The sequence below is a fragment of the Acinonyx jubatus genome, chromosome B3, assembly GCF_027475565.1.
Source record: "Acinonyx jubatus isolate Ajub_Pintada_27869175 chromosome B3, VMU_Ajub_asm_v1.0, whole genome shotgun sequence".
Taxonomy (NCBI): Eukaryota; Metazoa; Chordata; class Mammalia; order Carnivora; family Felidae; genus Acinonyx; species Acinonyx jubatus.
In genome coordinates, this window is record NC_069386.1 from 69,960,449 (window position 1) to 69,975,087 (window position 14,639).

General features: G+C 39.5%; 1 protein-coding gene across 3 annotated transcripts; it reads left to right on the forward strand.

Moving 5' to 3' along the window:
* Nucleotides 1–6,044: 6,044 nt before the first annotated feature.
* PARP2 (poly(ADP-ribose) polymerase 2) lies at nucleotides 6,045–14,630 on the forward strand. Of its 3 annotated transcripts, none has more exons than XM_015068200.3 (16): nucleotides 6,045–6,191; nucleotides 7,185–7,346; nucleotides 7,637–7,707; nucleotides 8,304–8,354; nucleotides 8,567–8,663; nucleotides 9,073–9,148; nucleotides 9,781–9,883; nucleotides 10,622–10,781; nucleotides 11,041–11,179; nucleotides 12,486–12,549; nucleotides 12,628–12,762; nucleotides 13,033–13,160; nucleotides 13,315–13,414; nucleotides 13,779–13,877; nucleotides 14,118–14,242; nucleotides 14,361–14,630. In XM_015068200.3, exons 1-16 carry the CDS (start codon nucleotides 6,161–6,163, stop codon nucleotides 14,518–14,520), a joined length of 1,701 nt encoding a protein of 566 aa, XP_014923686.1. In that variant the 5' UTR covers nucleotides 6,045–6,160; the 3' UTR covers nucleotides 14,521–14,630. The 3 variants fall into 3 exon arrangements, with proteins under 3 accessions (XP_014923686.1, XP_014923685.1, XP_026921133.1); XM_015068199.3 differs by having other exon boundaries at nucleotides 6,050–6,203; XM_027065332.2 differs by having other exon boundaries at nucleotides 6,050–6,203; nucleotides 7,637–7,698.
* Nucleotides 14,631–14,639: the final 9 nt, after the last annotated feature.

The window sequence follows — 14,639 nt, forward strand, 5'->3', positions numbered from 1 at the left end:
TTGTCAGTTCAATTTTCAGATCCTGCCAGGGACTCTAAGAAGGTTAAGGAAAACTTTTTCCTCCTTTAGAGTAGCAAATGAAAATCTCTATTTCAAGGTGCGGAACAGGGATATTCTGAGACATTTCACATAAATTGTGATAGTTTCCAAGACATTTTCTAGCTGCACAATCTGGAATAAATTTCTTAAACTCTCTGAGACTCAATTTTCTCCTCTGTACCATGGGGAAAGTAATACCTCCCACCCTAACATATATACAAATATATGAAAGGGTCTAACAAAATGACTGGTCATAGTACATGGTCAATTCATGTTCTCCTTCCTTCCTTGCTCATCCTTCATTCTTATATAGATAGGAAATGAAAAAGTAAATAACTGCTTGCATGACTTTACTTATAAACTTCTATTTGTTTACACATCATACAATTCTTTCAAGATATAAGAAATCAATGGAAATTAGTTTTTGCTCCTAAATTCTGTGATTACAGACCTACACTCACTCATAATTTCCTGCTTCTTAAAGTAACAAGATTACATTGCAGATTTTCTTCTTCTCCAGTGAGTGATATTAGCGGATCATTTTGGAACCCCAGAAAGATGAGTATAAGGCTCTCTGAAATCACTGTGAAAAAAAAACTACTTTAGTAAAGAACTTTAGAATACCAAGATGACATATAAAGGCAGAGATGCACGGACCCTACGTATTTCAAGGGTGGATAGGAAAGGCTGCCCAGTCTCTAAAGTGAATTCAGGAGAAGAGAATGCTCCTCCCTGAAGCCCTAAGTATTTTTAGAGAATTCTGGGGAAGAGAGAGGCTTGTTGTTCTTAGTAAGGCACTGGGAAACAACAATCTCCCCATCCTCCACACACACTCTAAATTTGTGGAAGATTTCATGTCAGTTACATATCTATAGTTACCAAATGATATAAAGATTATACAGTATCACAGATTTAGCCCATTATCCCAATTCCTGCTGTACCATTATAAACAAAAACAAAAGCAAAAGAAAGCAAACAAGTTTCCCCCCAAATCACCCTTTTTCAGAAACCTCCTTTCTCAGCTCCCTCTGTAGTCACCTCTGTGGCAGCTACTCTGTTCATCTCTTTTGCTCCACTTAATATTTCTCTTCATCTCTTCCCCACTTCCATTCTTCCATAGGATATATTTTACAAGAAGTCCTTGACCATGAGACACTCCCAGGTCCCTTTGCTGTAATCACAATCCTTCACCAGGCTTTTCAGCTGGTTCCTTCCTTCTTCTCTGGACCTATAATTCCTTCCCCTTCCCACTTTATCCCATCAGTAGCCCTGCTGATACGTCTCCTCTTTCTTCAGCATTGGTCAGGCTCTGCGGGTCTTCTGAAACCTTGCTACTATTTCATTTCCCAAAAGTTGAACAAATTTATGATGCCACAGCAATATGAATATTGCTGGCATGTCCATGGAAAGCATACAAAAAATATCTTAACGATTACAAGTCCGAGCAGTAAACTCACACTTACATTGTGCAAATACGACTGTTAAAATTTTTTATCCTTCTTTTTCCACTTTCTTTTCCTCCTTCTCTCTCTTCCTCTTCACTTTTCTTCTGCTCCTGCTATTTCTCCCTATATATTTTATAGATTCTGGGATTTCAGAAATTTTTTTTAGATACTACTTCTATACCTTCTCAGAACCCAAATAAAGAAAATAAAATCATACTTATTTCTAGATTGTTTCAGCCATTTGAGGTTTGCACGATCTTATGTATGAACTAAAAGATTCTTATCTGGACATGGGAACTAGTTACCCAGTCCAGTGGGATGCCAACCTAAACTAGTCATTAGGAAGAGTCCTTTTCTATTTTAAAGAAGTATCTGTTTAATCTTGGGTATCACAAATCCATTTTTCACGCACTTTACTTTTTGAAATATGTAGACTTCCCCCGAAATTATGTATCTTTTATGTCTAGCTTGATTAATCAAATTTTTCCTGTCATTATGACATGATAAAAAATGTAAATACATCTTAGGAATATCACATTATAATCAGTAATACTACCTAAAATATTCACTTACCAGGATATGAAGTCTTGATTTGCACTTGGCTCTTCTCTTTAATTACAGTTGTCTTGACTAATTCATCCTTTTTTTCCATCATTTTTTCCTTAATGTATCTTCAATGTAATATGACAATTTTAAGTGCACAGAAAACTAGAGAAAAGAATATGATGGACATCTCTACATAGATTACCTATATTTAACAATTGTCTGTATTGTACAATATTTGCTTCATTTGATTATTTTGGTTGAAGTATTTCAAAGCAAATTCCAGATATCATGACATTTCACCCCTAATTCATTTTTTAAAGGAACTTTTTAAAAATCATAGCTACAATACCATTACCACATCTATATAAATAATCCCCTAAAATCATCTAATATTCAGTTCATATCTGCATACCCTCTTGCTCCCAAAAGGATTTTTATTGTTGGCTTGTTTAAACCAGCATCCAAATACCAAACACTGCCTTTGGTTGTTATGCCTGAAAAGTCTCTTTTAATTTAGAACAGTGCCAATCTTATTCTTTTTTTCTTATAACAATAACTTGAAGAGAACAGGCCGATTGTCCTGTGGAATACTAATACTAATACTTTGCATTTTTATGCCATGTGAGCCTGAAAAATTTTTCCATGTCCTTGCTTTTCATATTTGCAGTTTATTCATTTCTTTTGTTCAGTTATCCACAGAAAATTTTGTTTCTCTTATGACTATTGGATAGCTCTTTATGTGTTAAGTACATTGAATTCAAATTTTAAACAGTGTAGCTTTCCATTGGGCATTTTCTAAAATTCTTTCATCCTCTTTTTTAAGAATCAATAGGCAAATGTATTATTTTCCTCTGTTTTCTTGTTTTGTTTAAGACCTAAGAAAATTCTCATTCACCACACATTTGTTAAATAGTTTCTTCTAGTTATCAGTGACATGTTTTAATACTGTTTTGGTTATGTTTACTTTGTGTCTGACTATAAAAAGTTATATCTTCAGGGCATCTGGGTAGCTTATTCGGTTGGGCTTCCGACTTCGGCTCAGGTCATGATCTCATGGTTCTTGGGTTCAAGCCCCGCATTGGGCTCTGTGCTGACAGCTTGGAGCCTGGAGCCTGTTTGGGATTCTGTGTCTCTTTCTCTCTCTGTCCTTCCCCTATTCGTGCTCTGTTTCTCTCTGTCTCTTAAAAATAAATAAACATTAAAAAAAATTTTTTTAAGTTATATCTTCAAAATATATCTCAGTAATTCTCACCAACTACCATAAAAAATAACAACTAAGAGAAGAAAAACTAAAACTAAAAATAATTTTTTAAAAATGTGGGGGGTATGGTAATTACTACCAAGAAACTTGACAAATACAATAGTCTAGTAGATAAAAATAAACTTTGGAATTACATAGATCTGACCTGCCTCTTATGAACTGGGTGTTACGGGCTGAATTGTGATCCTGCCTCCCAAATGCATAAGTTTTAAACCCTCCCACGAGCTCAGAATGTGACTGTATTTGGAGATAGGACCTTTAAAGAAGTAATTAAGGTAAAACAGGTCATATGAGTGGGCCTTCATCCAGTATCACCAGCGTCCTTTTAAGAAGATGAGATTAGCACATAGACACAGAGGGAGGATAGTGATTGGGAAGACAGGGAAGAAGACAGCCATCTACAATCCAAGGAGAAAAGCCTTAGAAGAAACCTACACTGTAGACACCATTATCTTGGATTTCTAGCTTTCAGAATTCAGAAAATAAATGTCTGTTGTTTGAGCCACCCAGTGTGTGAGCTAGCTATGGCAGCCCTAGCAAACAAATAGACTGTGTGAGCTTGAAAAAATTACTTAAAATGTTCTAAAGCTCAAATTCTTTAGCCATAAAATAGGGACAAAAACAATACCTACCCTGTAGGGTTGTTGTAAGAATTAATGTATGTAAAGCTCATACCATAGTAAGCACCAAATAAATTCTAGCTTTTATTATTTTGAAGGTTAAATGAGATTATGCACGTTAAAGCACTTTACTCAGTGTCTAGTACACAAAGAAAGCTCTGCTGAGTATTAGCTAGTTTTAATACATTTTCCATTTTTAGTACATTTTCCTATCTCCAAACTAATGCCTTTTAGACCAGTCTAGCTTATTTGTGCTATAATTAAGTTAGATGCAACAGATTTTGACCTACCAACGAAAGAAATTAACCAAACCAATCCCATCCAACAAGCATTTGTTGAGCATCTACATTTTGTTAGATTTATTCCCAAATACTTAATACACTTTGATGTTATATTAAATACTATCATTTCTTAAAAATTCTGTTTCTATTTGTTTGAAGCTCTGTTATAAAAATGCAATTTATTCTTACAGGTTATTTTCTATCAGCCTTGTTAAACTTTCCTATTGAGTTAAAAATTTTATCCTGTAGTTTCTTCTGGATTGTTTATATTCACAATCAAACCACATGCAAACAATGAGAATTTTGTTTTCTTTTTTCTAAATTTTATGTGTTTTGATGAACAAAATTCTTTAATTTTAATATAATTAAATGCATTAATATTTTCTCTTATACTCAGTGACTTTTGTCTTAAGAAACCCCTTCCTTACCTCAAGATCTAAAAGATATTTGTGTGTATTTTCTGCCTAAGAGTTTTCAAGTTTTATTTTTGAATATTAGTCCTTAACCCATCTGTCGTTCATACACACACACACACACACACACACACACACACGCAGTAGGACAAAATATAGTTTCTAGCCTAGCTTGCTGTGGAAACTAGCTGCCTCTCCGGCTGATCTCATACCACGCTTCCTTTTGCACTCATTGTTTCAGCCATTTTTCTCCCCTGTTCACTTTGTGATTCTCCAATACAGCTCAACTCCTGTCATGGCCTCAGTGATGAGTTCCGCAGTTTACTCTCCCATTAGAACTTCCTTCCATTGTAGCTGTACTTTTGCTTCTGCTTGTGTGATTACTTGATTAATATCTGCCCGCAGCTACACTGTGAACTCCATGAAGACATGAGTTCTATCTTGGCCAAAATATTCTCTATCTTGACCAAACTATTGTAACCCCCAAACCCAGTAAGGTCCCCGATAAATATTTGTTGAAGTAATGAATATATATATATCTCTGTATCTATACATACAATGAAAATCATCAACACCAGGGTTGCCGGGTGTTATCGGTAAGAATGAAGACCCTCACATTCAGAGGGTCTGGGATAGGGGGCGGGGATCTGAAGTCTGTTTGTTATGCTTGTTAGGTGCACTGCCCTCACCCTCTGTGGGGCGGTGGCACCCAAATATCTGAGAACTCCTAATGTCATCACCAAGTACCTTTGTAAAAGCCAAATGACCAGGTTTCTCTGGTCTTCAAAGTCTCCCTAGATCATTAGCATTCCCATAGCTCCCCTGACCCTTGTATCCCCCTTTCTTCCCCTAGCCAAACTCAAGTTTCTGAAGCTTTCACTACTCAAACTTCCACTATTACAGCTTTCTATTCTAGGATTTCCACTATTAGCTAGGATTTGTAATTGTAACTTTCTCCTTGTCCCGCTTTATTTTTTTTCAAAAGGAGGACGGGGGAGAGTAGTCTGAATTGGGTTATGAGGCCCCCCCGTTGGGGGGTACCTCACCTCAGCCATTGAACTCACTTCGCTGGCCGTGAGTCTTTTCCAAGCTCCGGCTAAGGAGGCATCCGCCAGGCCCCTCCTCGAGGGCGGGGTCCATGGCATCTCCTGCCCAGTCTGCCCTCGCGCGGAGCCCCGTTCTCTGGGAACTCACCTCCCCGAAACTCAGGGAGGACCCTGTTAGGGCCGCTTTTGGCCCTAGTCTCAGACCTTCCCAGGGGACATGGGGTAGAGTGACTTAAGGCACTCAGCGCGTAGCCCCACCGATGAGCTTCCCTCCGCCCTATGGGAAAGGGTGGCCCCGCCGAGCATTTATAAGACTCCCATACCTAAAGACATTTCTCAGTTATGGTGATTTCCCACAACACACAGCAACATGCAAATACCGAGGGGTGTACCGCCCCTGTCCTTTGTAGACGTCTTCTCTCCAGGACGCACGCGCGCTGTATTCCCGCCTTGTGACTCTAGGCGGGCGATTCCTGGGAGAGGGTTGATGACGTCCAAGTTCTGGCTTCATGGCGGCCCGGCGGCGGGGGACTCGCAGCGGTAGGGCACAAGGTTCGGAGCACATTGGAGGGGGCTAATGCTGGAGGGGCGGGGAGTCTGAAGGGAACGGTGCCCTCTGCCCTAGCCCCTCCCCTTCCGTCGCCCTTTGACCCGCCCTTAGCTATCAAGCTAGTTTAGGTGTAAAACTTTTAAAATTTCGGTTCTCAGACCTTTTTGGATTACAGAATTATGAGAAGGGCTTGCTTGTAGACATCTAATAACTAACAGTGCCAGCACTATTTTAAACACCTAATGTCCAATTAAAAAAAATTAATTGTAAGGTGCATCATTATGTATCACTAAGAAAGGAAAAATGCTTCCAACTAAAACGTGATTCATTGCTTATATGTCATCCACTGTAGGATGCATACCAGTTTCAGAGATAGTAAAATTCAGGTTTTAGGACTAATGAGCCATCATACTCTCTGTGTACTATGTTTTTAAGTGCATAAGTCCATCCTACAAATTATATACTATTTTTGTCATCCTCTGGATTTTACAGTGGGGGCAACAGAGATGAAATAACTTCTACAGGGTTTCACAGCCAGAAGAGACAGGGCTAGGCTCTAAGCTAGAGACAAACTCCAGAGCACTCTACTAACCACAATCTCATACCACCTTAGTTTGAGGATAGATGTTGGGAACGTTTGAGGGCATGAGTAAATAGAGATAAGCAGGCTATGAGACTCTTGCCTTAGGCTATGAGCTCACAAGAGCCCGTGGGGCTCCATTTTAATTTAATTTAATTTAATTTAATTTAATTTAAATTAAGTTTAGTTTAGTTTAGTTTATTATTTGGCTAGAATAGCAGTTTAGGAAGTGATTTCTCAGACTATTATCAAGAACAGTGGTATGCAATTATTATTTCTTTGTAAATTTACAAAACCATCTTGAGCCATTTCTTTAAAAAGATGATGTTTTTTCAAAGTAGGATCCTGTTCAGTGGGTACTCATTCTTTCTTTTGGTTCTTTGCCCATTCTTTGTGCCCATAGCTTCTGTAGCATTAAACAAAGCTGGAAGAGTTAATAATAGCAACGTAGCTACAGAAGACTGGCCTCCTGCAAAGAAAACTCGAAGATGTGAAAGGCAGGGGGTAAAGAAGGAGCCTGTGACTGAAAGAAAGGCCAATAATGACAGGACAGAAGATAAGCAAGGTCAGCTTCAAGTGGTAGGCCAGGGAGGCTAGCAAGAATGTCTATGGGAGGCTGCGGGTGAGGGATGTCTTGTTCTTTCAACTCTTCTTCCTTCTCGAAGATATAATTAATATTCTATCCTTTGGGTGTAGTACTCATCTACTTTCTCGGAATCTTCAGTTTCATGTAGTTTAAACAGCTTGAGAACTGGGCAGATCAGGATTGCTTGGGAAGGGCAAAGTTAATTATGACATGATAACTATTTTTGATCCTCATATAAGTAGCTGTAGTCCGTATCTGTCTTTCCTCAGAGTCTGTGAAGACTTTGCTGTTAAAGGGAAAAGCTCCTGTGGACCCGGAGTGCACAGCCAAGGTGGGGAAGGTGAGAGACTCCTCTGCCCATCGGTTTCTCAGAAAGCAGTTGTTCATTTGTTACTTGGATTCTTGTCCAGAACACTGCTAGGACTCATTTTAAGAGTCCTTTCCCAAATACTGCTTGTGATTAATTTTCTCCAAGGCTAAGAGATGGAAGTGGTGGAGTTTGGGGATAATAATCGGTATTTCTAACTTCTGGGGTTGTCATCAGCTTCCCACACCTCATTCTCTTTCTCAATTAGAAAATTATACCATTATGAAGGAAGAACCATCTCTGTTCTAATGAGAAACTGCCCTGGTATGGCGTGAGTTACTGATAAATGTGAAAAGGATGTGAAGAATACAGAAAAAAGGCTTCCTCTGGAGCAGGTTTTAACTGTCAGAATCATTTGTTTTTCTGTAATTACAAAAAAAGCAACGTGTTTTCATTATAGGAATAACAGGTTATGGGGAGGAGAACATACTTTGGCATTTCTTTCCTTGGAAGATGGCTGTTGGCAGTGCTGGAGAATGACACCTTGAGGCAGAAGAAAATTTAGTGTCACTTAGGATCCCATTAGGGCTGAGAATATACTGATGTCAATTTTTTCCTTCTCTCTCTAGGCCCATGTGTACTGTGAAGGGAAGGATGTCTATGATGTCATGCTAAATCAGGTAAAGGGAGGAGCCATTCTATTTATGGCAATTTCTTCTTGATAATTACTGATGACAGTGTCCCAATGCCCAGATCTTTAATTCTGAAGTCCCTTATATTAGCCTTTTCCTTACAGCAATAACTGGTACCGCCGGTGACCAAGGAAGAGTCATCGGTTTATTGGCTTCCATTTGTAAACCTCTCTCTTATGTTCATATTTCTCTCATCATAGACTAATCTTCAGTTCAACAACAACAAGTACTATTTGATTCAGCTCTTAGAAGATGATGCCCAGAGGCACTTCAGTGTTTGGATGAGATGGGGCCGGGGTAATGACTTTTATTATGGATCTTCTGATTGGTCATTCAGAAAGCCTAAAGCGGCTTAGTGAGTAACCAAAAGATCCCCTGGGTTTCAGTTGGTAGAATGGAGGCTCTGTAACCTGGGAGGGGCTTGCAAATGGAATAGCAAGCATCCTCATTGGAAAAACCTAGGGCAGACTGTTGAGGCTGGGAGTGTCCTGCAGTTGGTCTGCTAATGCTGCTCAGGGACTGTGGCAGTTAGCAGGTAACTAGTATCAACAGGATCAGCTTCCTGGATCCATTCACCTTTCCTTCTCCCCTTCCTGCCCATTTGTCACATGCTAAGCAGGGAGACCTTAGAGAGCTGGCTTGTTTCGAGAGAGAACTCTTCTTGGATTGGCAGGAAACCATCTTATGTGTGGCATTTACTTTGCAGTGGGGAAAATGGGGCAGCACAGCTTGGTGGCTTGTTCAGGGGACCTCAACAAAGCCAAGGAAATCTTTCAGAAGAAGTGAGTACCAAAAAAATACTATTCTTCTTGGATGTGTCTTCTTTAAGAATTTTATAGGAAGTGTGATTTGGCCTCACTGTTAATGTATTTCCACTGTGACATTCTGTGACTGAAACACCAAACTGCCTCCTTAAGTTAGTGATTATATCACCTAATGTTGAAATTGACTAAAAATAGAAGAATCTAATATAATTAGCACATGACCAACAATTTAGGAAACTTGGGAAACCCAAGTGGGTAGGATGAGAATATTGCAGCTAGAGTTTTAAAAATTCTTTCACTATGATGTGGATGCAGAGCTTTCTGGAGTCTCTGAGAATCTTTCAGAGACAGGGAGCAGATAGGGATCTTTTGTCTAAAATCTCAATGGCTTATGTGGTATTTTGGTGCCTTTAAGAAGCTCAAGGACCCTTTTTTCCCATTTTTTTTGTTCCCTTTGTCTCCAGAGCTTTTCTTTCTATTCAGGATCCTAATTTAGAGTCCAGATGTGTGGGAAGTTGGGTATAAAAGGGTTCTAAGAAGTTTGGGGGTTGGGGGAGACACAGTTTGGAGATGTTCTAAGGAAACAATTATAAGCCCATTCCTAGTAGACCCTTATTTGTAAGATATTCTCACCATCATGGATTCTACAGATTCCTTGACAAAACAAAAAACAATTGGGAGGATCGTAAGAAGTTTAAGAAGGTGCCTGGAAAATATGATATGCTAGAAATGGACTATGCCACCAATGCACAGGTAAACTGACTACACATTTGGGGAGAAAACTGCTTCCTCTTAACCAAGGTGAAGTCTAACAGAATGGCTTAGATCAGGTCCTAGACTAGAACAGACCAGGGTGTCTTGAGTCTTGCTGTTCACCACCTAACTGAAGATAACAGTTACCTCAGGGATAACTTTCACGGATCTTTGGAATCTTAAAGGGACTATAGAATGAAGATAGAAAATGCTGTCTAGTCTCTACTGTCTAGTATGGTTCTTATAAAATCTCAGGTCCTGAAGTTTAATGTATGGATCCAGAGAGGAGTAGTACATAGTCACAGTGATGAAACTGCATTTAAAGTTGTCTTCACTTTTGGTTATATACTACCAGTATATACCATACCAATAAAGAAAATAATAATAATTTTGACAAATGGAGTTGCAACCAGGATGCTGAAAACTGTTACATACAGTATCTGAAAAATGTAAAAGTCTTAGTCATTTTAAGATGAGAAGATCTGAGACATAATAGCTGTCTTTACATACTTACCAGCATATTAGGAGAGCCTTTTAGACTTATTCTGAGTGTTTAACTATGGGAGGCAGATGTAGGAGTCACACTGAGTACTCTAACTAGGTTAATAATGGAATGAACCTGTGGTTTGGCAGAGGCTGATTGATGTTCACCTGCCAGGAATATTGTAGAGCCATCCCTTGCAGGGACCTCAAAATAGATACTTTCATATTTTTCTTTTCTTTTTTTTTTGGCTGTAGAATGAAGAGAAAACAAAAAAGGAATCTCTTAAATCCCCCTTGAAACCAGAATCGCAGCTAGATCTCCGTGTACAGGAGCTGATAGAGTTGATCTGTAATGTCCAGGCCATGGAAGAGATGATGGTAGAAATGAAATATGATACCAAGAAAGCCCCTCTCGGTAGGACTTCAGATGCTATCCTACATTCCCTCTCTATATTTCCTAGTTCCTTTCATGGAATATTTAGTCACCTTCATGATTTAAAGCTTGCTGATAGTATGAATGAAGAACAGGAGATCTGGGGTAAGAGGTAGTATGAGGGGAGAGAAGCTGTTTTGAAAGTTGAGTGGTGAGAGTCTTTGTTGGGTAGGCATGTGAATACAGTTTACAGGGTAAGACTCCACGTGTGGGATCTGATGATCTTTGGCTGGGCCTACAGGGAAGCTGACAGCGGCACAAATCAAGGCAGGCTACCAGTCTCTTAAGAAGATTGAGGATTGTATTCGGGCTGGCCAGCATGGACGAGCTCTCCTGGAAGCATGCAATGAATTCTACACAAGGATCCCACATGACTTTGGGTAAAGCCTGTGCTGTTACTTCTCTTTGGTCTTCTACCTAACCGTATCCCCTATATCACTCAGCAGCAACTATAATTTTTTTAATCTTTCATTTCTAATGAAATGATCATCTTGGATAAACACGGAGCCAAAATAATTTAGAGATAGCCTATTTAGTTGGCTTACAAGTTTGGAATGCAAACTCCTGACCTGATTACAACCATATTTTCTGACCAAATGGAAGTTACCCAAGAGAATATGGGTTTAGCTATCTAACCAACAAGTAAAATACCTTCAGACATATAACTCCCTAATTCAAATGATTGTAGGTATAATACATTTTATCTTTGTTGATTCTATATTCTGGTGTCGATTCTGTTTTTATTCCTTTCATTGCTTTTTAGAGCTCTGTGACCTAAAAATAACCCTAAGTGGTCAACAGGTCTACTTATGCTCCTAGACAGGACTATATCCAAATTATTCTTTATGGATATTGATATAAAGATTCAGCTATTATTTAAAAAAATACAGGAAATAACAAGTGTTGGAGAAGATGTGGAGAAAAGGGAATTCTCATACACTGTTGGTAGAAATTAGCACAGCCACTATGGAAAACAGTATGGAGATTCCTCAAAATACTAAGAACAGAACTACTATATGGACCAGCTATTCCACCTCTGGATATTTATCTGAAGAGTATGAAAACATCAATTTGAAAAGATATGTGCATCCCTGTGTTCATTGCAGCATTATTTACAATAGCCAAGATATGGAAACAACCTAAGTATCTATTGACAGATAATGGATAACAATGTGGTATATTTATACAATGGAATACTACTCAGCCATAAAAAACAATGAAATCTTGCCATTTGCCACAACATGAATGGATGGATCTTGAGACTGTTATGCTAAGCAAAATAAGTCAACAGAGAAAGACAAATACCATATGATTTCACTTATGTGGAATCTAAAAAAAACAAAACAAAAACTAATTCACAGATACAGAGAACCAGACAGAGGAAGGTGGTTGGGGGTGGGCGAAATGGGTGAAGGAGGTCAACAGTATGGTGAGGGATGGTAACTGGACTTGGGATCACTTTGTAGTGTATACAGATATCAAGGTTATGTACATAACGTCTCTTCATATATTTATATATTTGGAACCTCTCTTTATATATATATATATATAGATTCTCCCTCATGTGGAAAACCCCAGTTTTTTATACTTATTTTCTAAAGGACCTATCTTTAGTCTGTTACTTTCAGTCACGTGCCTTCGGTCACACATCAGAGAACTGATTATGAATTATATCTCTGTTCTTAGACTCCGTACCCCTCCATTAATCCGGACAGAAAAAGAGCTGTCAGACAAAGTACAACTACTAGAGGTGAGACATGTGTGGATTGGGAAGCATTAATTCTGTTCCCAAGTTCCTACACATTGATCCTGCATCTCATCTTGCCAGGCTTTGGGAGACATTGAAATTGCCATTAAGCTTGTGAAGATGGAGCTGCAAAGCCCAGAACACCCATTGGACCAGCACTATAGGAAACTACATTGTGCCTTGCACCCTCTAGACCATGAAAGTTATGAGTTCAAAGTAAGAAAAATGGTCATGTATTTTCCTGCCTTTAAGACCCATCCCCCTAACCCCACTGTTCTCTGAGTGCTTCTGGTTAAGAGCAAACTTTTACATAGAGCAGAGTTTCTGTGTACCAGGAACTGGGGAAAGTACAGCTCTCTCACTGCCTTGTGAGACCATTAGGGAGCAGGAAGTCTGCCAGTTTTTACCAGAAGCCCCAAGGTTCTTCAGCTCAGTCTGGTCTCTTGTACAGTCCGTATCAGCCATTTCTTTCATTTTTTTTCACAGGTGATTTCCCAGTACCTACAGTCTACTCATGCTCCCACACACAGGGACTATACCATGACCTTGCTGGATGTTTTTGAAGTAGAGAAGGAGGGTGAAAAAGAAGCCTTCAGAGAGGACCTTCATAACAGGTCTGAGTTTAGCTTTGGGTTTGGGAAAACATTCCCTTGCCTGAAGTGTGGTTATGGGACTTCTGGAAAATGGCAGAAAATGGCTTTTTTGTGTTTATGGCCTATCCCTGCTGGAGAGCAATAGAGGGCAATAATAATAATGGCTTTTCCCTAGGATGCTGTTGTGGCATGGTTCCAGACTTACTAACTGGGTGGGAATCCTGAGCCATGGGCTTCGAATTGCCCCACCTGAGGCTCCCATCACAGGTTACATGGTGAGTAGAAATTGAATCCTGGAAGGAAGCCCAGGGTAAAGGATAACAATAATTTTCGCAGTCCTTTTTTTTTCTCTTGTATTTCTCGATTAGGATTCTTCCCAAGAATTAAAACAGCTCACTAAAAACCCTAACATTTCTTACCTTTTCCCTCTTCCTTTAAATTCCTAAAGATATCCCATCTACCCGCTCAGAAAGCAGACTCACCAATACATCTGCCTTCTCTGGAACAGAACTGCAAGGAGAAACGGAGAGGGGTCTATATAGTGTTTAAGATAATGGAAACATAGGGTCACTGGCATAGGCCTCCTTTCTAACACAGTGGGTTAAGCAGCTGACCTTCATGGCTGTTGACATGTTTCAGTTTGGGAAAGGAATCTACTTTGCCGACATGTCTTCTAAGAGTGCCAATTACTGCTTTGCTTCTCGTGTGAAGGATACTGGACTGCTGCTTTTATCAGAGGTGAGATGAACATATTTATGATCTCTAGTTTGTTATGAGTTCCTATGTTTCCAAAGAGAACAGTTTGACTCCGGAACCAGGAGGTATACCTGGGAGAACCTGAGAGGGGACCAAGGGCAATTTTCATTCTGTTCCTCTGCAGGAGTAGGGGAAGAAAGTACTGATGGGATTTTCTGTTTGGCCTTAGAGCCATCCACTTCTCAGTAGGATGTGGGTGTTAAAAGATCTTTTGCTTTGCAGGTAGCTCTAGGTCAGTGTAATGAGCTACTAGAGGCCAATCCTGAGGCAGAAAGATTACTTCAGGGCAAACATAGCACCAAGGGACTGGGCAAGATGGCTCCCAGTCCTGCCTCCTTCATCACTCTGTAAGTATTCAGTCTAGAGGGCCAGAAGACTCCTTTTGGTCAGATAAGACTCTCTACTTTCTGTGTTCCAACTTTTGACACTGACGCCGATGTTGACACACTTTCTTCCACTTGGCAGGAATGGGAGTACAGTACCCTTAGGACCAGCAAGTGACACAGGAATTCTGAATCCAGAGGGTTATACCCTCAACTACAATGAATTCATTGTCTATAGCCCCAACCAGGTCCGCATGCGATACCTTCTAAAGATACGGTTTAATTTCCTGCAGCTGTGGTGAATGTCAATAGTAAATAACCCGGATAAGATGTGATCTTCAAACAAGAAAATGTGTAGTGTTGTACTTTTGACTTTTCTGATATTTTATGTAATAAAAATAGCACAAATCTACCATTGGCT